The sequence below is a fragment of the Nilaparvata lugens genome, chromosome 4 (genome assembly GCF_014356525.2).
Source record: "Nilaparvata lugens isolate BPH chromosome 4, ASM1435652v1, whole genome shotgun sequence".
NCBI lineage: Eukaryota > Metazoa > Arthropoda > Insecta > Hemiptera > Delphacidae > Nilaparvata > Nilaparvata lugens.
The window spans coordinates 12,650,538-12,674,702 of NC_052507.1; the positions used below are offsets into that span (position 1 = coordinate 12,650,538).

General features: G+C 33.5%; 1 protein-coding gene across 1 annotated transcript in view; it reads right to left on the reverse strand.

The window, feature by feature from the left end:
- LOC120350808 overlaps positions 1-24,165 on the reverse strand; it is a 59,758-nt gene that overhangs the window by 31,415 nt on the left and 4,178 nt on the right. Inside the window, exon 4 of the mRNA XM_039425680.1 lies at positions 23,121-23,616. Within this exon, the coding sequence (XP_039281614.1) occupies positions 23,121-23,616 (496 nt within the window). The remainder of the gene's footprint in view (positions 1-23,120; positions 23,617-24,165) is intronic.

Here is a 24,165-nt window from a genome sequence, read left to right on the forward strand (position 1 = left end):
AAGCAGAAGGGGGAGTAAAAATAATAAGAAAATAGGAGGAATACGAAATAGGAGAAATGAGAATAGGTGAAGAGGAAGAGGAGGAAGAAGAAAAAGAAGAATAATAGGAGGAAGAAGAATAAAAATAAGGAGTAGAAGGAGAAGGAGAAGGAGAAGAAGGAAAATATCTGCCGAAGGAGAGAGACAGTTGGAGTGAGAAACAAAATGGAGAGTAAGAATAATAAGAAAATAGGAGGAATACGAAATAGGAGAAATGAGAATAGGTGAAGAGTAAGAGGAACAGGAGGAAGAAGAGAAAGAAGAAGAGTAGGAGGAAGAAGAATAAAAAGAAGGAGTAGAAGAAGGAAAAGATCTGCAAAAGGAGAGAGAAAGATCAAGCAAGATGTAGGATAGGAATGGGAGAAATGAGTATAGGTGAAAAGGAATAGGAAGAAGAGGAAGAAGAAGAATGAGAAGGAAAAGAAGAAGAAGAAGAAGAATGAGAAGGAAAAGAAGAAGAAGAAGAAGAAGAAGAAGAAAAACAAGAAGAGAAGGAAGAGAAAGAAGAGGAAGAGAAATAATAATAAGAAGAGAAATATGAAGAGGAAAATCAACAAGAACAAGAACGGATGAGAAGTGGAGAAAAAAAATAATACGTCCATGAAAGCAGAGAGAATGAATAATATGAAATAAAAGATAGACAAACGATTCCGGAGTAAATATTGAATAATCTTGAGGGGAATAAGAGGCACAATGAGGTTTAGAAAAATACCTAGGAGAATAGAAAATGACAAGAAACCAGAAAATTCGCAGGAAAATGTGATGAGATCAGGAAGTAGAAGAAGATCAGGAAGAAGAAGAAGAAGAAAGAAAATAAGGATAATGATATTTTTTTTCCTTTTTCCTTTCTTCCTGATACCCCCAGAAGATGGGAGTTTATTATAGAAAATATAACAAACAAAAATGAAAAATAAACTTATAAAAAGAGATCTCACAAACAAAAAAAAAATGAAGAATAATAGAAAAAGCAAGAATGACAAAAGATAAGAAGATTCCCTTTCAGTGGAAAATTTCAAATATCATAAACCAGACGAAATATAAATTCTCCAAAACCTTCTAAAGAAGGTTTGACTGGAGGAGTCAAGTTTTACATTATATTAAGAAAAGAAAAAACATATAAATAGTACATTGATATCAATCAATCAGTGATCCCAAAATAAATAATTTTTAATTCAAATCATATGAAAAAAAATTAGTAAATAAAAAATATAATAATATATAATATAATAGTAATAGTAATAATAATAAAAAAATAAGAGGAAGAATAAGAGGAAGAAGAAAAAGAAGAAGAAGAAGAAGAAGAAGAAGAAGAAGAAGAAGAAAAGAAGAAGAAGAAGAAGAAGAAGAGGAAGAAAAAGAAGGATGAGTAGAGAAGATGAAGAAGTAGGAGGCGACAAAAAATAGGACGTGCTTCAGACTACACATAGAGAGGCAAGACTACAACAGCGATATGGTTATGACTGCCATAAGAATATTCTGAATCGTAAAAAATATCGACTTGAACCATCAAACCCCCTCACCCCTCATTCGCAACCCCTAGGGTTTGACCTAATTACAGAGATAGCTTCCTTCCACTCCCCCCCTCTAAGGTCTCCTTAAGGATCCACAAGGATAATACACACTATCAAGAAATCAGAACATCGGTTAAACCCCTGATTCAGTTCAGTCTTTATGGCTGTTCCTGCGTAAACTTCTCGCGTCTTTATATAAACAGAAATCGTTTCTGGCAAATTTAGTCGCTGCCTAACGACCAAACTTTGGCCAATGCCTGCACTAAACCCTCCCTAAATCACCGCACAACTTATTGTGAATAAATAAGCCGGGTAAGCAGCTATAAGAATGTCGGGTGTCTTAGAATGTCACCGTGTTCATCAGTTTTATTACTCATTTTACGAGCTCTCAAAATCCTGGTCTTTCTTGTTTTTGGGTTGTGGTTGAGATACGAGGATCAAGGGGATAATATTCATTGAGTGTTCATTTTCTCTTGTGGAGGGTGATATAATAGTAAATTTCCAGTGTTATACATTTTTATGATCTACAATAAATTGAGTAAAAATCACATCAATAAATACATTCAGTTGGTTTGATAAGCCATTGTAATAAGTTGGTTATTCAAGTGATATATATGTATAGTGACATAGCCACCTCTAATACAAGGCCCCGGCCTACGATATTGCAACGTCGCAGTGTAGGCCTATAATCTAATACATGATTGGTGAAGATTTTAAAAAATACCAGCTGATCTTTTTCCCCAATCATGTATTAGATTCTAGGCCTACACTGCGATGTTGCAATATCGTAGGCCGGGGCCTTGTATTAGAGGTGGCTATGATAGTGACATTTACGTTATAAAGTCAACACCTGATTAAAATTGATTTTTTGTCATAGTCATTCAATTTCAGCTGTTTTACATCCATGAAATCAAGCCGGTAAACAGCTGATTGTAGAACAAATAAACATATGATTCTCATTACAGCATACTATACTGTAATAAAATCATATGTTTTCTTTACAGTCGAGTATGTTTCCTTGTTCCGAATTCGGAACAGCAAAACTGGTACGAAAACCGCCTTTTAGCGCTCCAGATGGACGTTTTATCAACTACAATCAAGAAATTCCTGATTCGAAACTTGTAAACTAGTTTTTGTCTTGGACCATTTATAGAGTAGAGTATTTATTCATACTAAATGTCGTTGAAGCCAACATCTCTACTGCCAAAATTCGCCCACGTTGACGTCACAACCGTTTGTTGTGTGTTTGTGGTGTTTAACTTACATTGTTGTTAGCTTGGTTGTGACGTCAATATGGGCGGATTTGGCAGTAGATGTTGGCTACAGAGGCTAGACTTCCCAGCGTGTCTACTCTATAAATGGTCTAAGGTTTTTGTCATAGTCATTCGATTTCAGCTGTTTTACATCCATGAAATCAAGCCGGTAAACAGTGTCACGTGGTAATTTGAAACCACCAAATATTTTTAAATGAGCCAATAAAATGTAATAGAACTATAAAATTGGAAAGAAGGTTAGACCTATCCAAAGAGTAAATCAACTCAAATCAAGTATTATTAGCGATTAGGAGTAATAGCATTATCAACAAACGATAAGAAAACATGTATTATTGTGATTTAATAATTATGAGAACCCATTGGTAAGATCAAAACATTATAAAGCGGCATAATTACTATTGGCGGATTAAAAAAAAAAAAAAATAAAATAAAATGCATGAACATTGAGGTTAGAGTTACTTGTTTACGTTTTGAAAAGAATTAGTCGATCTTGGATAAATCGATAATTATTAGAACCAATACTGAAAGAATCAGCTGATTATTCGATCAACCCATATGACCGGTTGAATCATATAAAATTCACTCATAAAGGATATATTATGTATACTAAAGGAAGTCGATGTGTAGAAATACAAATAACTATTATTCTGTATAAATATTTATTATAATCTAAAAAAGCATGATAAATCAAGAGTATACAAAACTCATATAAAAACTAAATGTATTATCTATTAAAATCGTATGTTACGATTTATTTATGAATTCAATTTAAGATAAACACTCCATATATTTGTATGAAAACTTCTTTTATTTAATTTTTTCTATTGTAAAGCCGAGGAAGCCCTGATTCCCAAGGCAACCAATTGTATTGAGTCTATTAAATTGAAGCCAATCAGAGAGTAGCTTACAGAATTATTCTAGGAAGAGGCAAATTTTTCTAAAAACCTTTCTCTTCTGGCTTAAGATCCCAACCCGAGAGGATGCACATGGAGTCTAGGGTCTTTTCTTCTTCCTTTTAAAGATTTTTTAATGAATTATTAAGCCAAACCCTTTTTTAAATGTAATGTATGTTTGTTGAATGTTAATTGTTTGTGAACTCAGTGCTGTCAAGGAGTTCGTAATTGTAAAGATTCCCATAAAATAGCTTTAATTCGAAAGAAACTTATAAAAATCTGGATCACGCGTTAGCCCAGCAGTGACGAAAAGGAGCCTACCTAATTAATTATTGGAAATAATTAATTCAATCCACGAGGACATCCAGAACTTCAGTCAGTGAGTGATAAGTCAAACCAAATGAGCTCATTTTTTCTACGTTCAGTGGGGTAATAATTAATAAAAAAGCGCTATTCCAATTAATTTGAATTAAAATTAAGAGTCACCACGTGTTGAACAATATCACATAGTTCACAGAACATTTTATAAATTTATTTATTATATGTAGGAAGCTTACTTCCATGCACTGCCCGAATTCATATTAAAAGCCCTGAGATCTCATGTTTGAATATTAATTATTAAATATTAATTTTGTAATTGAACCAAGTATATCATATCAAACTTATAGACCGAACAGGTTTTATTGGTAGAATTTTGTATTGATTGGAAGTCTAAGTACCAGTATTAAATATAATATATTTATGAATTTGAAACTCGTTATTGTGAATATTAGCAAAGCCTGTGATAATTATTCAGATTTTAAAAGTAGATTATTTAAGTGAATTATAGTTATATCGAATATCTTATGCACATCTTTTTTGTGGGAATATATTTTGTGTTTTATGTCAGCATACAAATCGTAGAAATTTATTTTATCCTAGTTCATCTCGTGTTATATAGTTTGAGCTGTTTTGGTACCAACAAATATCTAGCAGCATTTAAAATTATTGAATCAATAATATTAACCTTATTCAGAGCACTCAATATTTATCATCCTTTGATGATATTCATTCTATCAGCCAGAACAAGTATATTAAGAAATTATATTAATAAGGTTCCAGTTATATCATATAAGGATCCAGAGAGCTTCAAGAACTGGCGTTGTAAGTTCTAAGGAATTTTGAAAGGGTATATTGGTGAGTACATGTATTCACGACGAGCGTTTTAAGAATCAACTAGAAACAACTATAGTTGGTCCTGATTATTCTCTAGTGGTACGTGGTTACTGATAATCAGTCATCAAATATTCTTTTAATTTCCTTACTGGTATTCTTCAAGAAATTCATAGAAGCAGCGGTAAGAATTATCAATCCTGGTCCTTGAACCTTTGGTGATTATTGTATTTATAAAATTCATGTTTCTACCACTGAGCTAGAGCTGAGGTTTGAACCCAGTAATTTTGCGAGCCGGAAGGCCTTAATTTTTTGTGAATTTATTCGCAAAAGAGGGAATTTAGAGACTGCTCTTATAAATACCAGAAACATCGTATTATCTGTGAAGGAATTGCAATCCACAACTTCTCTCAATAGCTTCATAACGTGGGACTCTACCATAAGAGATAACCCCCCCAGGAGCACAACTTCACAACAGCTAATTGTAGAACAAATAAACATATGATTCTTATTACAGCATACTATACTGTAATAAAATCATATATTTTCTTTTCCTACAGTTACCTTGAAAAGTGACGATTCCTGCACTGATTACAGAACGCAAAGATTCACTTTTCAGCTCTAGTGCGGGAAAAATCTTTTCTGCACTCCAGATTTGCAACAAGGCAACACAAAATAGTTGGTGGGTTAAATGGAGGATTTGTGCACGAAAACAAAAATTAAGTTGGTAACAATGACTGTGGTTAGATTTAGATGAGAATCATTTCAATGGCTACCCTACATTTATGATAAAATCCCAATCTAGAAATCCAAAACAAGAATAATGTTCATCTAAATCATAATTAAATAATCATTATTTACGAATTCTCATAATTTAATAATAAATAATAGTTCTTTTCTATTGATAATGATTATCAATAATAATATTATTATTCAACTGCAAGAAATGAGAAAAGTAGCAAATATACATTATAAAATTCGAATTTTGAGGTTAAATGATTACCGTTCGATATGGAAATAATAAAAAACATAACAATACTACAATAAATATTCACTGTTGTCTATGTTATTTTTATAAATATTTCTCAGTTTACATTGAGCATTTTTCTCGGTAATTTGAGCAAAAGTCTAAATTTCTGAATCGTGTTTCAGTAATTTTTAGCTGGATGAAACAAACTTAGGTACGATTCTTCCCGCTAGGTCGCGCGCTTGTCGGTACAGCCATCTTGTTGTGTTCAGCCATTTTGCAGCTCAATTCAGCCAACAAGATGCTGGCGTGTATGTTGAATGTGAAGTTTTTGTTCTATCTGTATTTTTTCTGATTCTTGAATGAATAAAAATGAGAATTTTGGCTGAGAATTTTCAACTTCAATTGGACTATTAATTTTTAAATGAATTAAGATTGTTATTAATAACAGCATCACACACACAAACATTTGATGGATTTCAGCCATCATTTTACCCATAATTATTCATTTTTCATATTCAATGGTAACTGTAGGAAAAGTTTAATGTGAAATACGTGAGCAAAGTTCCTCTGCTGCACTCAAGAAGCCATTCCGCCCTCGCCTACGGCTTGGGCGTAAACGTTTCTTTCGGTGCAGCAAACTGTCCCTTTGCGCACTAGTTGCACAAATAACTATTACAGTCGAGTATGTTTCCTAGTTCCAAATTAGGAACGGCAAAATTGGTACGAAAACCGCCTTTCAGCGCTCCAGATGGAAGTTTTGTCAACTACAATCAAGAAATTCCTGATTCGAAACTTGTAAACTAGTTTATGTTTATAGAATGCATGTAGTGATGTTTGCACAATCAGGTAATGTTTTATGTTTCTCAATTATCATCATCATCATCGTCATTCAAGGATTAGACTCTGTTGGTCTGTTCCGGCATCCATTTCTTCATCGGTCGTCCGACGCCTCTTCTCCCATCGGGTTTGTAGTGCCAAGCTTGAATTGGAAGTCTATTTGCTGGCATACGGAGTAGATGGCAGGACCAGTCTTCCCTACCTTTCTTCAATATTCGCAATAAAGACTCTACATTCAGTTCGGTTCTTATTACTTCGTTTCTTATGTAATCCAACTTAGTGTAACCTTTGACTGCTCGAAGGAACCTCATTTCGGCTGCTTGGATACGTGACTCAGTTTTTTTCATTGACACCCCTGTTTTCGCTTCCATCCATTAGTCTGTAGAACTTCATCTGAGTGGCTTGTCTTGTTTTCTTCCCTATTGTTCTACGTATTGCACCACACACAGCACTGAATTTTGTCAATTTCTCACTTACATCATCTTCTCTGTCAAATGAGATACGGCATCCCAAGTAATTGAAGCATTTAACTTGTTCCAAAATTTGGTTCTCAAGCACTATCTTGGATCTAACTGGCCACTTCCCTTTAAACGCCATGACCTTGGATTTTTGTGGTGCGATTATCATGCCAAAGTCCATACCAATCTTATTTAACATGAAAAGTGCATATTCAAGTTGGTCTTCTGTTTTGAACATAATTACAGTATCGTCTGCATATAGCAAAGAGTTTATGTGTACAGTATTGCTGAGCTTAATGCCTGAGTCCACATATCGATTCCAAATATGAAGAATCTCGTCTGCATATATATTAAACAAAGTCGGGGACATTGGACAGCCTTGCCGTACTCCTTTGTTTATCCTAAATTTGGTTTGTCTTCTTATTATTGCCGAACATAATTGTAATATCTGTATTGGTGTATGCACCCTCAATTGCAGCAACCATATGTTTGGGGTAGCCTTTTTGAAGCATTATATTCCATAACTTTGATCTTAAAACATTGTCGAATGCCTTCTGCCAATCGATAAAGGCCATGTGAGTTTCACAATTGTATTCCCGATTCTTCTCTATGATCTGTTTCAGGGTAAATACCGCATCCATACAAGAGCGTCCTCTGCGAAATCCCCATCTGTTCCTCCCCTATCAGGTTTTCTGCAATTACCCGTAAACGTCTGTTTAGAATATCAGCATACAACTTGTAGAAGTTGTTTAGGAGACTTATTCCACGGTAATTCTCAGGTTGTGTTCTGTCGTTTTTCTCAATTATTCTTTCTAAATTATTATGACAGAAAATAGTGTAAGTTACTTGGACGTGAATGTCTTTTGCAGTGCTCAAATGAAATTCTAGTCTCGGCTAACGCCTCGACTGGAAACATCATTCTCGCCTGCAAAAGTTCCCTTCCCGTTCTTTTGACTTAAGATACTATTCCATCCTTCTCTGTACCATAGAAAAGCAGATAGCTATATCCTTTTCTAGCTCCGTATCTTTGCCAAATCGTTTGTAGGCTATGGAAAAATGAACTACCAGAATATCATTTCAACTCACTCAATCATAAGAATGAATTTGATGAACATTTTTGAGATATTACTTTTAAATTGCTCATTATTTTCTATAATAATCGATTATGTTTTTTCAGCCCGTCTTCAAAATTCTCTTCAATTTGTGAATATTTCTCATTCTAAAGATAATAATATAAAATATTTATTTATCCTACTTTTACTTTAAAATTTGAAAACTGTTCATGAAAATATTTATGTACTGATAATTCTGTGAAGTGAAGAACTACAAATTTATTTGTATTTTTTAGACTATGTGTAACCTATCTAAAATTGGGAGAGTGATAGCACAATGTTAACTTACTTATCTCTATCATTTCAATGATGTGCTTATTGAAAGAATAAATGAATGATTACTAAGAATTATAAACAAGAATCAATAATTAATAAAAACAATATAAAAATTTTGAAGTACCCTCTATTTTTTAAAAAACTTTAAAATAATAGTTCAACAACTAGTTCCGACCCTAACTTGGGTTATTTTCAAGTTGAATGGAGCGTATGTGAGTGAAGTGTTTTTAAGAATCAACTGTTACATCAGATATACTGCAACAACTTTAATCACAGTTATCCTATATTGAAGGCATTGAAAAAAGAGAATCGACAACCCTGTTGTTCTAGCATTTCCACTGACTTTATCATGTGAATCTCATATAACTTGAAGGAGGGCGAATAAATGCAGCAGTGCATCTTGTTTATGAGATTAGCTAATTTCAAATTGTATGCATTGTTCATAAATGCTCCACATTCAACTAACAGTTTGGATTTGACTACAGTAATTTACCACAGGAAGCGATGGAGAGATGAAGTGGAGGATGATCTCCGGAGGATGGGGATTGTGGCATGGAGACGAAAGGCATGTGCCCGTGATGTATGGAGGGCTCTATTGATTGATTGATTGATTGAGTACTTTATTTATGTAGATTACAATATATACTGGCATACAATATATACAATAGCTTACAATACAGCAAAATTATAGATGAATTTACATAATATAGACTAAGAAAATAATTATTGAACTGTATATGATATGAAAAAGTAATTTGTAATATAATAACTATAGATAAAACACTTATTGAAATGAGCTGCTTTTAAATTAATAAAACAAAATAAAACTTGTAGCACCCTTTATTTATGAAAAAACTTAAAATAGTTGAACAACTAGTTGAGAACCGAAACTAGTTGTTCAACTATTTTAAGTTTTTTAATAAATAAAGGGTGCTACAAGTTTTATTTTGTTTTATTAACTATAGATAATTATATTGTTATGCATCTACATAAATTGGCGGAGCTTTGGAAATATCAATGTCCATTCTTCGGAAAGAATATTAAAAATATCCTCCCCACTAACTCTCTACCAAAACGTTAATTCAATTAATTGAACTAAGGATTTATTTATTAATGTGAATTTTGTAAAAGTTTTAATTAATATAAATATTTAAGAGAAAAAAACCTTCTTCAGGCTCTAGTGCGAGAGGCTAAAGCTCACATCGAGCTGTAATGCCAGAAGAAGAAGAAGGAATTTATCACAGGTAACGGCAAAACATTTCACCCATCTAACGAAATAAGATATCCGAATGGCTAATTACCCGAGCATTCTGAAGTAATTTGAGGTTCACTGGTTGTTTTATAATGGCCATGAAAACTACTGCCATAATGTAACAAGAGATGGCTTATTATGGGCTACTTCAAACTGACTGCATTGGTTGAATGGGGGAATTTTTAGTGATATCATAGAGAAACGATAGCATAAGTAGATATCCCATGGTATAGGGCGTTTATGTCGCAACTTTTACTGTTATCCCAAGCCGATAGTTCACGTTGTTCTTTCCTACGCAGCTGTGTGACGCTAGTAGTCTCTCAAATTGTGCCGTTCATACACTATCACCTAAACAAAACAGTAAAAATTGACAATAATCGACAGTAATCGGCTTGAGATAACAGTAAAAGTTGCGACATAAATTCCCTATACCATGTGATATCTACTTACGCTATTGTTTCTCTATGGTGATATCAATAAGGAACGCTGACAAATTGAAGTGATTATCCCCAGTGTTTAAATGGGAAGCATTGTTAGTGTTATCAATAAGGGTTGCCGACAGTTTTGCGTCACAGTCTCACTATAGTGAGGTCCACGTTGTAACGGCAGTGTACAATTGACGACAGTGTTGCTATCCTTATCTTTCATACAACAAAGCAGATTGCGCAATCTCCCTCTTCTAGAGCTTTGCAATGTTTTCAGTTTGCCAGAAATATTTCACTTTCACTTTTGACAGTGACTGTACAGATGTCAACAAACAATATTATTCTCAGCCGCCATATTTTTTCTTCATTCTACCAAAATACATCAGTACACAAGTCATCCTATAATTGATTTAAAATGTATTTTAAATAAATGAAATATTGAATGAAAAAGACTAAGAAATTGTCAAAAAACCACTGTTTATTGATAATTAGTAAGACCGTTAAGTAGTATCAATCTCTGATAAACTAAAACTAAATACAAGAGCAGCAGAATTTATACTAGTAGGCGAGTACTGGTATTGGTCGAGGGCATGAACGCCTGCCATTGGCCTAGCTAGACAGTCTCCTCCCACTCAACGGTGTGACAAAATGGCGACTCAAGCAACAGAATCGCCATGATAATAAAATTTACTTCCAGTACAAAATAAGAACCAAGAGAACAAGTGTGAAAGATAATAAAACATATATGTAAATGGAAAAACTATTGACTAATGTATGCTTACAAAAAAAAAAATGAAATGGTTTTTAGATATTACCGTATGAGAAACACAAATTATACCTAAAATGGCAATTTAGAAGTTGATAATTTCGCCCATCTTAGACTTTGTCCATGCTTCAGTTAGACCACCGTATAGGTTATGGTACTGGTGTTGTGGTATAAATTACATTGAACGGTTTAACAGAATTAATTCCATTGAATTTATCTTTTTATGAATAGGATTTCTATCTTCCCATTATTTTTAAGAGAAATTGAAATAGAATACTCACCGAGGAGCTTTATTTCTGTTGTTTTGAAGTTCAGATTGTGTATCACAACTTTTTAAATCACCCGCCATTTCAGGTTTGTATGGAAATGAAAATTGGCTCAAATCAAATCAAGAAAAATCTGGTATGGCGCACTCACACAACTTTCCTTGTCGTTATGAAAATTTATCACCTGACGCTAGTGTTCCCGCGCATAAAAGTATACTATTCAGAGATCCAAGACAGCTGGTGACAAGACAATAACACTGGAGACACACGAAGTCTGCTATTTCTTCATAGTGAATGATTCAATAGAATCAACAGTTGCCAACAGTTTGCAATTGAAATAATAACATTTTCTCGAATTTCGAGCTTATTTTCAATTTTAAGTGAAAAAGTTACTGAACATTAACTGTAGAGACTTTCATGCTGAATCTTTTCCACTCAAATGTACCACCAAATTGTATCTGAAGCCTGATACTTGAGAATCCAAAATCAAACTTTGCATAGTTGGGGCGGAGCTCCTGGAATTTTTACAGATATGAGACTTGTGGCAGTTGATAGAGCTTATCAATGACTATTTTAGGTATAAATTTGATCAAAATCGTTGGAGCCGTTTTTGAGATAATCGCGAAAAACCCTGTTTTTGACAACATTTTCTCCATTTTAGCCGCCATCTTTAATTGAATTTGAACGAAATTGTTCATGTCGGATCCTTATAGGGGAAGGACCTTAAGTTCCAAATTTCAAGTCATTCCGTTAATTGGGAGATGAGATATCGTGTACACAGACGCACATACACTCATACACACATACACACACACACACACACACACACACATACATACCAATACCCAAAAACCACTTTTTTGGACTCAGGGGACCTTGAAACGTATAGAAATTTGGGTACCTTAATTTTTTTCGGAAAGCAATACTTTCCTTACCTATGGTAATAGGACAAGGAAAGTAGAAAAGATATTTTATTGATGAATTTAATTGGTCTGACATGTTATTGATTATTTTATAAATATAATTGAAACTAATATTAGAACGAATTTAATGGGACGAATTGAGTAACAGCTGTGTACACTCAATGGCAAAATGGAGTCAACTCGTGACCTTATTCTCCTATCTTTCTTCCCTGCCATTATAACGTGGACCTCACTATAGGGTTTGAATGTGAAGCATTGTTAGTGATATCAATAAAGAACGCTGACAAATTCAAGTGAATGTTCCTATAGTGAGGTCCACGTTATAATGACAGTATTTGATCAACTTTAGTTTTGCTATCCTTGTCTATCATTCGACAAAGCCGGTGATACTATCCTTTTCTAGGTCCACAACGATGACAATTATGTGTTTGACAATGTAGAAATATAATTAATTAATGCAGAGAATCGGCATCGCTATTCTTCTATCTTTATTCACTGCCATTATAACGTGGACCTCACTATAGGGTTGAATGGGGAGCATTGTTAGTGATATCAATAAAGAACGCTGACAAATTCAAGTGAATGTTCCTAGTGTTTAAATGAGGAGCTTTGTTACTGTTATCATTATACTGACAGCTTCAAGTGAATTCCGCTAGTGTCAACATTTGATGATAAATGGCACTTGTCGCGTCGCCTATAGTTGGAAGCACTAAAGCGTTGAGCAGTAGGTAATAAATTAACATAACAAATTACTGGTCTAACCAAGTCGTTACCTATGATTTGTGCGGCGCGGTTTCGCGGCTCCGAACCGCAGACGAGCCGGCTTAGTTCTCCGGTTTCACCTGTGTTTCATGTGTGTGTACAAGTGGTTTGGCCCGTAAGATCCTCACCACACAGATAAAGACAATGTGATGCGTGTAATTAGGTGGTTAGATGGTCCTAAACATGACATAATTACCTCAATAAAACCGCATAATTCTCGAGTGTCTAGAAGTGATAATGACATTATAAATAATGAATTTGATGGTCTCATCAAGTTTGTTAATGCTCTGTTCCTTGAGTACCTTCATTCTCCTGATCATATTGAATTTAGTTTTCTGTTTTGTTGTAAAAGTGATATTGGGGTGAATTTCCATATTGAATGAAAATGACTTTGAAATGTCACTTAATAATCGAAATAAATATTGTATCAGTTATTTGGAAGAAGAGACAGCGGATGTCCCTGGAAGAGATAGGTTAATTTTAAAGGCACAGAGGTTGGGAACGTTCAGTAAAGCCGTAAAAGCCGTAGAGAAGAAGAAGAAGAAGAAGAAGAAGAAGAAGAAGAAGAAAAAGTAGAAGAAGAAAAAAGAAGAAGAAGAAGAAGAAGAAGAAGAAGATTGATTGATTGATTGATTGATTACTTTATTTATGTAGATTACAATATATACTGTCTTATACACTTATATACAATAGCTTACAATACAGCAAAATTATAGATGAATTTACATGATATAGACTAAGAAAATAATTATTGAACTGTATATGATATGAAAAAGCAATTTGTAATATAATAATATATTATGTAGATAATAATTATATTGTTATGCATCTACATAAATTGGCGGAGGTTTGGACATATCAATGTCCATTCTTCGGAAAGAATATTAAAAATATCCTCTCCACTAACTTCTACCAAAACAAGAAGAAGAAGAAGAAGAAGAGAAGAAGAAAAAAGAAGAAGAAGAAGAAGAAGAAGAAGAAGAAGAAGAAGAAGAAGATTGATTGATTGATTGATTGATTACTTTATTATGTAGATTACAATATATACTGTCTTATACACTTATATACAATAGCTTACAATACAGCAAAATTATAGATGAATTTACATGATATAGACTAAGAAAATAATTATTGAACTGTATATGATATGAAAAAGCAATTTGTAATATAATAATATATTATGTAGATAATAATTATATTGTTATGCATCTACATAAATTGGCGGAGGTTTGGACATATCAATGTCCATTCTTCGGAAAGAATATTAAAAATATCCTCTCCACTAACTCTCTACCAAAACAAGAAGAAGAAGAAGAAGAAGTAGAAGAAGAAGAAGAAGATGAGTAAAGAAGAAGAAGAAGAAGGAGAAAAAGAAGAAGAAGAAGATGAGTAAAGAAGAAGATGATGATGATGATGATGAGAAGAAGAAGAGAGACAGTAGCGGGTTTGGAGGAGGTGCGGAGTTGTGTAGTGAAGAAGTAAGAACGTTGGTGAATGCACAGAGTAAAAAACGTAGGGTTCATTTTTCTGTGGTAAATGCAAACAATAAGAATTTGGGAGAAGAAGCTTTCGACGGAAAGTGTTGGAGAAGAGACTGCAGAAGAGAAGTATAGTAGTGATGATGAGAAAGACAAAGAGAAACAGGAAGGAAAATACAGAGAAGAGTGGAAGGATAAAGGTGTGGGAAAGAAGGTTGAGGAGGGAAAAGTGATAAAGAATAAACTGAGGAAGAAGAAGAACGAACCAAATAATTTGGATAGTGGATAGGCGCTGTCCGGAAATGAATATATGGAGGATTTAGTAGAAAAAATGAACAAGTTGAATTTTTCAATGGTCAGTGAAGGACGAGAGATTTGAAATAGATGAAAATCATGACAGAATTGGCATCTAAATACAAAGTTTGTGAGTTTCTCAGATGATAATAAGATTCATAATGGATGGCGAGACGAAGTAGAGATTTTTCTGGGCAGTATTACAGAAAAATCAAAAATGAGAAATATAATTGAATGGAGGAGTAAGTTATATAATGAATTATTGTGAATGATGAATTAAAACCGGCGTTGATATTATATGAAAAGGCTAAAATCAATATAGTGATGTTAATTATGTGAAGATTAGAAAGCGTTGAAAGTGATGGTAGAAGAAGTATTGTGGAGATTCAATTTTTCCTACTTTTCCCCTTTTTTCCAATTTCCATTAACCCAATACCCTACATCCTTAGACCATTTAATACCTCATACTCCTTTTTAAGTCCTGAACTCCTAGTTTCATGAAAAAATTTGTTCCTCCTTAGTTTATTGTTAAAGTTAGAATATCATTCATTCTATTTATGTATTTTAACATTTGTAGGCACCTGCTGTAAAATCTTTTAGGTTTAGCAAGACCAATTTTGTGATGCATTTTACTGAATAAAATGATTGATGATTGAATTTTGGAACAGAAGTAGTTTCGGGTTAACGCCTGTTTCTCCTTCCTCTTATTGAATCCAACAAAAGAGTAAATTTGATGGGAAAAATGGAAGGGCAACCCAAGGTTTACATTATACTCCTATAATATACTAGCCTCATAACATACCTATAGCTTACTTATCCAGGCAATAACCATCTTCCGACAGCAATTCGGAATGAACCGACGAAGGGACTGAAAAAGAATGAAGAATAATAAAAAAAGAAGAACAACAAGAAGAAGAAGAAGAAGAAAAAGGAGTGAAAAGTGAGAAGTAGGTAGTTATAATTTTGATTAGTGGGGGGGGTTAGTCCTGTCAAACCGACATTTTTTTAACGGCTTCCAGGCAACCAAAGTCTATCAACTTGTTCGTCTTTGCAACAGTGCTGGTCTGTTTTTCTAGAGGGTTCATTTTTTTTTACTCAGGTTTATAATAACAGAAGAAACTAGTCTTCCGGTCTGCTCGTTGAACACCTGCTGCTTGTTAGAAGATAGAGAGAGTGAGCGAGAGAGGATAAGAAGGAGAAGGAATACAGAATGAATTAGTATTAGAGGAGGAGAATAATATATAAGAAGGATAGTTCTGTAACACCTGAATAAATTTTGGCATTTGTCGCAGGGATATTGCGGTTCGCTTGAGTTGAGTGGCTGATCATCCAATGAAGAATAACATGGGAGAAATCATCCAATCATGGAAAGAATTCGGGTTGAATTCATTGATAGATAGAATATGCACCAACATTGGCCTACGATAAATCATTTTATATTTCATTGTTCAACTATTTTGACAGAGATACTTGGAAAAACTCCCGAATCTAATCACGTAATGTAAAATAGAAATTATAGAGGTGTGCAAGTGGTTCTTTGTATTTATATATTCTACTATTCAAAGTGGATAATTCATACATTAATAATTATATACAGGGTGTCCCAGATAAGGTGTAAACCCCGGCTACCATAGATTTTACATGCAATTTGCAACAAAAAAATTCCAGTAAAATTTTCTCCTATCGACCTTCGTTTTCGAGATATATCGATTTTTCAAGTAGGCGTACTTCCAGTCATTGAATCGTCAATATCTCAAGAACCATTGGTTTTAAGTGAATTTTAAGGACATCTTTGAAAAGAGGACAAAATTTCACATTGATTTGATGTATAAAACATGCCAAAGTCGATTATTGAGAAATATTTTTTAGCTGTCAAAGTTGAAAAAGAGTGATTTTTGAAGTTTTTTTGAAAACTTCAGACACATTTTTCTCGATTTTTTTTCGAGGGTACGAAATAATTTTTATAGCGCAAAAACTTCCTTTTTCGATTATCTTTTGAATGAGACCAAATACAGTTGTCTAGCTCAAATCCTCGAATCAGAATTTCAGTTTAAATTCAATTTTTTAATTAAAAACGAGATTTATCTTGTTTGAGTGTGAATAATTGTCTACAATTTGATAGCTTTGTGTCGAGTGATTGAGGGTGTAAAAATACTTTTTCTATAGGAAATTTGGCTGAGAAATTCAATGAAACTGGTTAGAAGTTCGTATCTGCAATTGTTATTGAGATACAAGTTGAAAAAAGTTCAAATCGAGTTAAAATCTAAACTTTTTAAACAGTTTTTTCTTGATTTTTTTTCACAGTAACAATATTATTTTTCCAATAATGAAAAAGCTTTGCCATTTTATAAACTATTGAATGAGTATAAATTTTTACAGAAAAATTTCAAAACTAGAGTGTTAAAAAATGTAAATTTTCAAGAAGAGCACCTCAGAAACAGCTTTCTTGGTGATTCCTAGGTAAAACATGTGTTAAGTCTGTGACAAAGTTCATCCTCTAATGGATATTTTCTATCCACTATAATGCATCAAATCAAATCCATTTATTTTCCATAAAAAATACCTGAGTATAATAATTATCATGTCATGTAGTATTCTCTGTGGCCTAATGATAGGCCTACCTGTTTTGTGCTCTCAATAACTCTTATTATCTGTCCCAGCCTAAACATAGGCCTACATTGAATATTAGAAGGTTAAAAATAAATTAGTTAATTTTTTAAAATTTTTATTCAAAAATGATCATGAATCATTAACATCAATTGGAAGTATTGTGGATATAGTCCATATGAATAATCATTGTCCACTGATTAAATAAAATTGATATACTGTATTCAACGAAATTCAAAATATCCTCCATTATTCTCTCTGCACCTTCTACTACGTTGCAAGATACTCCCACTTGCCCGTATGACTTCGTTGGGCCTCGTTCTGACCTCATCGAATGCTAATTGGGAAACTGGACTATTGACTGGAAAGACATCATTATCGACCGAAAAATCTGTTTGAAAAGTTTAGATTTTAACTCGACTTTGAACTTTTTTCAACTTGTATCTCAATAACAATTGCAGATACGAACTTCTAACCAGTTTCATTGAATTTCTCAGCCAAATTTCCTATAGAAAAAGTATTTTTACGCCCTCAATCACTCGACACAAAGCTATCAAATTGTAGACAATTATTCACACTCAAACAAGATAAGTCTCGTTTTTAATTAAAAAATCGAATTTAAACTGAAATTCTGATTCGAGGATTTGAGCTAGACAACTGTATTTGGTCTCATTCGAAAGATAATCAAAAAAGAAAGTTTTTGCGTTAAAAAAAATTATTTCGTACCCTGGAAAAAAAATCGAGAAAAATGTGTCTGAAGTTTTCAAAAAAACTTCAAAAATCACTCTTTTTCAACTTTGACCGCTAAAAAATATTTCTCAATAATCGACTTTGGCATGTTTTATACATCAAATCAATGTGAAATTTTGTCCTCTTTTTAACGATGTCCTCAAAATTTACTTAAGACCAATGGTTCTTGAGATATTGACGATTTAATGACTGGAAGTACGCCTACTTGAAAAATATTGAAAAGTCAATATATCTCGAAAACGAAGGTCGATAGGAGAAAATTTTACTAAACATTTTGCAAATTGCATGTAGAATCTATGGTAGCCGGGGTTTACACCTTATCTGGGACACTCCGTATATTGTGATCTGGGAATTAAGAATATTTTCAAGCTCGATTATTCGATTTTACAAACAAAAAATACAGATTTAGTTGAACTGATTCTGCTAAACTAGTATGTCATTCATGAACATATATTATATTATGATTTTATTAAATCCTCTTTTTGACCATCTGTATTGTTGTTGGAAATATCCATCTCGAAATAGTATTTATGATGAAATATAATAATATAGTGCTGATTACTACTCTATTTTTTGTTTGACGATTCTCATGACTATATAATATTGGTGGCTTTGTCTTTTTTTGTTCGATGACAGAGTGAATTACTAGAGATTGATAATCGTGTAATAACCGAAACTGGTATCTCAAAACTGTTCAAAATGAATCATTGTTTCAAGAAAGTGTTTCGATAATATGATAATATTCTTCTTCTTCTTCTTCTTCTTCTTCTTCTTCTTCTTCTTCTTCTTCTTCTTCTTCTTCTTCTTCTTCCTCTCTTTTTTCTTCTTCTTCTTCTTTTTCTTCTTCTTTTTCTTCTTCTTCTTCTTCTTCCTCTCCTTTTTCTTCTTCTTCTTCTTCTTCTTCTTCTTCTTCTTCTTCTCTTCTTCTTCTTCTTCTTCTTCTCCCTCTTCTAATTTTTCTTCCCCTACTTTCTCTTCTTTTCTTCCTTCTACTGGTCCTCTGTATTCTCCTTATTAGTATTATTCTTCTTATTGAAATTTTATTTTCCTTTTTTCCCTTTTGTCTGTTTCTCAATTTCTTTCTAATTTTTTTCCTTTTCCTTCTCGCTCTTCCTCTTTCTCCTCAGTTTTATCTCCCTCATAGTTCTCCATTCATCTCTCCAACAGATACACCTCTCAATCTTCCAATTACAAACGCCCAACATCATCATTATGAATGCCAGGAGAAAAAAAAGAAATAGATAAAAGAGGTGTAGCCTACCTCGTTTGAATTGAATACTAATTTAGTAGGGATTGTGATACAGGCAGCCAACCGCTTGTTGAATGGTGTGAAGTAGCATCATATCATTGGTGTCCTTCTCATGATAAAAAAGGCGCCTCAAGTGCTTCTTTCAAAGGATCTGAATAACAATGATTTAATTAGGAACCTGTTCTGTTCAGATAGGCTAATGTGTGGTTATCAAAAAAGGTAGTAGCAGTGGAGCTGTTTTTTTTTTTTTTTTGGTTTTCTCCTTGGTTTTATTGGTAATTCTTTCCAGTTTTATTCTTCTTTCGAGGATTTTTCTACTACAATTTAGTTGGACTTCAGAATGTTTTTGGGAATACTCTAACATTTTTTCAGTCCAAGCTTGTTTTCTAGTTTTCATTTTTCCAGTTTGAAATTGTTTAGGCCAATTTGCTAAAGTAAGTGGCTCAGTGCTCTGCATAGACAAATTACAATGTGTCCGTTGTACCATAGAGTAAATAAATATTATTTATTATGTTAATTTCTGTCATCTCTGCTTGTACACACGCTTCAATTTCATCTGATGAACCATTCTAACGGCAATTGCTTCACGTACCCACAACACAATGCGAATCGTGTCTTCACAATAAGTAACAGAATAGACTCATGAAAATAAATTATATTGAAATGATACTCGAACATAGTGAGTCCACCTTATAATGGCAGTGTTTGATTACAATTGTATTGCTAGATAGATAGATAGTGTGATGAATTTTTCAAATAGATCTCATGAAAAGAGAGAAAAATTGTGATTACCTTTTAAAATGAAGGAATTTGCTAAAGGAATAGTTAGCGACCGAGCGATAAAGCTTACTTATCAATAACTGTATATTAGATAAGAGTACCGTTCTGTACTGAATATTTTTCTAGGAAAATTATTCAATAAAATTATAATTATTTTGCGAATAAAGCACAAATTATTTATGAATCGCTCACTGATTTTGAGGTTACACTTTGTTTACTATCGATCAGATGTTTTTAAAACAGTTCGAACGCAGCTGACTGATTCAAAGCATTGTCAAATGTCATGCCGGTTTTCATGCAAGGTAAAATATCATTCCTAAAAATTATAAAACTATCAATAAAGGATCAAGAATTTCAAATAAAAAATAAAATGTATGTATTATTGTTGAAATTATTTATTATTTAAGAAATTATATTATACGTCAGGTCTTATTGTAACTAAATAGGTCATAGCATGAAATTATATTATTGATAAAATGGCAGAAATTAATTATAATAATCTCAAACCTAATAAAAATTGTACAAGAATATTAATTTATTAATAATTTAATTCAACTGAACCACATGGTAATTAAATCTCTATGGCAGGTCTAAGCCAATCACAGTGCATAGAAATAGCACCAAGACGGTGATCGTTTGAAAGCAACACATGTTAATCTATTATCAGACACCAACCCTGCCTTATCAGTTACACTAGCACGTGTACATTGTATGAGAGGAACTATGTCTAGAAGATTAAGCAGTTTTAAGAATTACATAAATTAAATTATTATTGTAATTAAAGGAATTGTATTCTACTACTTGCCACTGACGTCATGTTTACGTCACAAGCGTTCTACCAATGGCAAATTTTTATGCAAATTATTACATTGAGATTCTGAGAAGCAAGGTCTAGCCTAAAAGCTTAGAGAAAAGAGCAGCACTTCCCTTTTGAAATCCTCACCGTGCAGATCTCTTTTTATAGTTACCAAAGACCTATTTGTGAAAATTTCTTGTTCGATTTTAAATGTTCTATTTGTGAGCCGATATTTTAGGCCAATTTATTTGTTATTCGTAAATTTCTGTTCTCATCAATCGATAAATTTAAAAGCTTAAAGTAAATTATCCCTTAATTAATTCGGTGAAGGAGATATTTAAATTAAAATTCCCCACGTGCTGAAACCGAAGCCTGGATTGCCGCCGATCAAACGATTTTTGATCTAAAGAAGAAAACCACGACGACCAAGGAATTTCACGTGAGTTATAAGTCATAAGGGGCCCCAATCTACGCTTCGAAAATATTTCAGTGCAGAAAAACATAAATTTTTCTTCGTTAAATTATTGGCCACGCCGACAAGCGCTTTAGCATTTAAGAGCCTAGAATTTATTCATATTTAATTTATAAGAATTTGTAGTTGATTAACTATCCTCCGCTGCCTGAACCACGACCCCGAGCATTTTTAAAAATATTTTATAATTCATTTTTTCACTATTTTTTCAAAACTGTTCAATTTTATCAATTGTAAAATTCTGTTGAATCACGCATGGTATCATGCAAGCACAAGAAATTTTTAACTATTCTGTTAATGCTAAATTATTATCAACCTGTAAATCAAATTCTGAACCTGCACTGTATGATTACATATTTTATTGTAATATATTTCAGTTTTGTTAATTCGCTTTCTGAGTTCGATTATTTCTTAAGCCTGTCAATTATTGTGTCTGATACGTTCTATATCATCAAGAACCGATCGAATACGATCATTGGAATAATTGAATTAAGCTGGATATTGGAACAGGTCTAAGTGGATGTAGCGAGTGGGGTCAGATCGAGATATTTATTCTTTGTCCTTACCTGCTCATATATCAGCTTTTATCTGTTACCTACCTCGACTTAGGAGCGAATGCATCAATTGTACAGCAGAGGCAGCCATAGATCATATAAATTCCTACAATAGAGCTTAAAACCCGACAAGACTCTGTTCTCGAAATATATTCTGAACGATATTTGGTTCAAATACCGTATTTTAATCCTTCAGAACTTATTAGAGACGCAGTCCCGTAAATTAGCTACATCGGGATTTTTGCTCGACCTGTATGATTTTGTATGCTCATTCTTCACAGGTAATAATTTTAAGGTATCCGTATTCAGTGTTTAGCGATCGCTACACTACTTATAAAAATTTCATCACAATACAATTTGTCATTAGAAGAATCAAGGGTGAGCGAGCGTTTAGGCCTCCCGCGATTCCGACAATTGTATTGAATCTTGTAGTGAATCAATCAGTCTGGTGTACACTCAGCGTCCACACACGCAATTACAAAATTTATAGCCGCTACACCATTGACTCAGTACAAGATTCACTCTACATGTGTGAAGCCTTCAAATCACGCTCCACATGATTTGGCGCCCAACAGTGATAGGCATTGAAGAGGTGGATAATCGACTACGAGGATTATTTAGTTGCTCAGTATACTATAGCGCTGACAACGGGAAAATTTGTGAAAAATTCATGGTTGTGAATTTCTTCGAATTTAGTATTAACTGTTCACTGTTATATAAAATAACAAGTCGTACCATACCCAATTTTTGAACAGAAAAGAAATTTATCGATTGATGAATTTTTAGAGAAAAAATCGAACTCAGAATTTTATTATTGTGTTATTCGAAAATTGGTCGTACTATAAGTCATAGGTATAAGAGATATCATAAGAAAGGTCATATTATTTGAAGAATATTAGGTCTATATTGAAACAATTTATAAATATTTACAGAAAAGAGGATTGAAGTTATTTACATTTTTAAAAGTTTTTAAAACATAAAGAGGGAAGTAAAATTAAATCACGGATATATTGCGGAATAATTCAAACAAAACACTGCCCCTTTTATATAAAATTGTGCAAAGAACACTAGCCTATATATTGAATTGCGGCAAGAAATTATAAAAGTAAGATATTTATAATAATAGTAATAATAAATTATAAGAGGCGTACCTGTATTACCGCATAAGTGTTCACTGTGTATCCTGTGTGTCCTTGTCATTTTTATGTTAACGATATTGCTAACTTGACTCATTTTATCACTGAACACATTGCTAAACCACTTTTTCCGTATTTCACTCACTACGAAGCTATCACAATTTCTATTGGATTTCTTATTAATTATTTTATATATCACAACACTTTCACGTTTATTCACTGCACACTTTCGTTGCGCTATTTTTCCGCAAACTATGGCAGGAAACGACCAGGTCAATCCAAGTCTGTCGGACACCGAAGACATCTCACCCGATTGTTCGCCGCCATCCGCATCTGCCGCCGCATCCGCCGATTTCCATCCCAATGTACTGGATGATTTATCTTCGACGCAGGTGGAGGAGAGCTGCATTCTGGTGGAGGATACGTTGGTAGCCCAAGAGCCGGAGGATGAAACATCAGAAGAGCACTCAGTCGATGACGTCTCAGAAACAGGAACTCCCATTTCTCGCACCGTTGCTCGGATAAAAAACCAGCGGCTAACCGATAACCATGCACCCGCTCCCGCCGTTGACTGGACCCTCATCCTGAAAGAAATAAGGAAAACCAATGAAGCAATAAATAAAACAAATGCAGAAATAAAAAACTTAAATGAAAAAAGCGACCAAACAAAGGAAGAATTAAAGGAAGACAACAAACAATTAAAGGAAGATAACAAACAGGCAAAGGAAGAATTAAAAATGGAAGTTCAAGAAGCAAAGAAGGTAAGCGAACAGGGTTTGGAGAAATTGAGTCAGCGGATGGATGTAGCATTCCGTGACACAGATAAAACCATCAAAAAATTAACTGAGCGTCTAGATAAATCCATTGCAGAAACAAATAACCGATTGGATCAGATATCACAAGATATGCATACGAAGGTAGTCAACGTCGAGGTCACCTTAAAAGAACACATACGCGTGGAGATGGATACTCTGAAAGAGAAAGTAGTTGAGCAAGCCAAACAGCATTGCACCAAAGCAGGAGAGCAGATAACTCAGAGCGTGCAGGCCAAACTAAATGAACAAATCTCTACATGTCAAAATGAACACGAGGACATTATACGGCGAGTAGAAGGGCAACTTGAACCATTACAT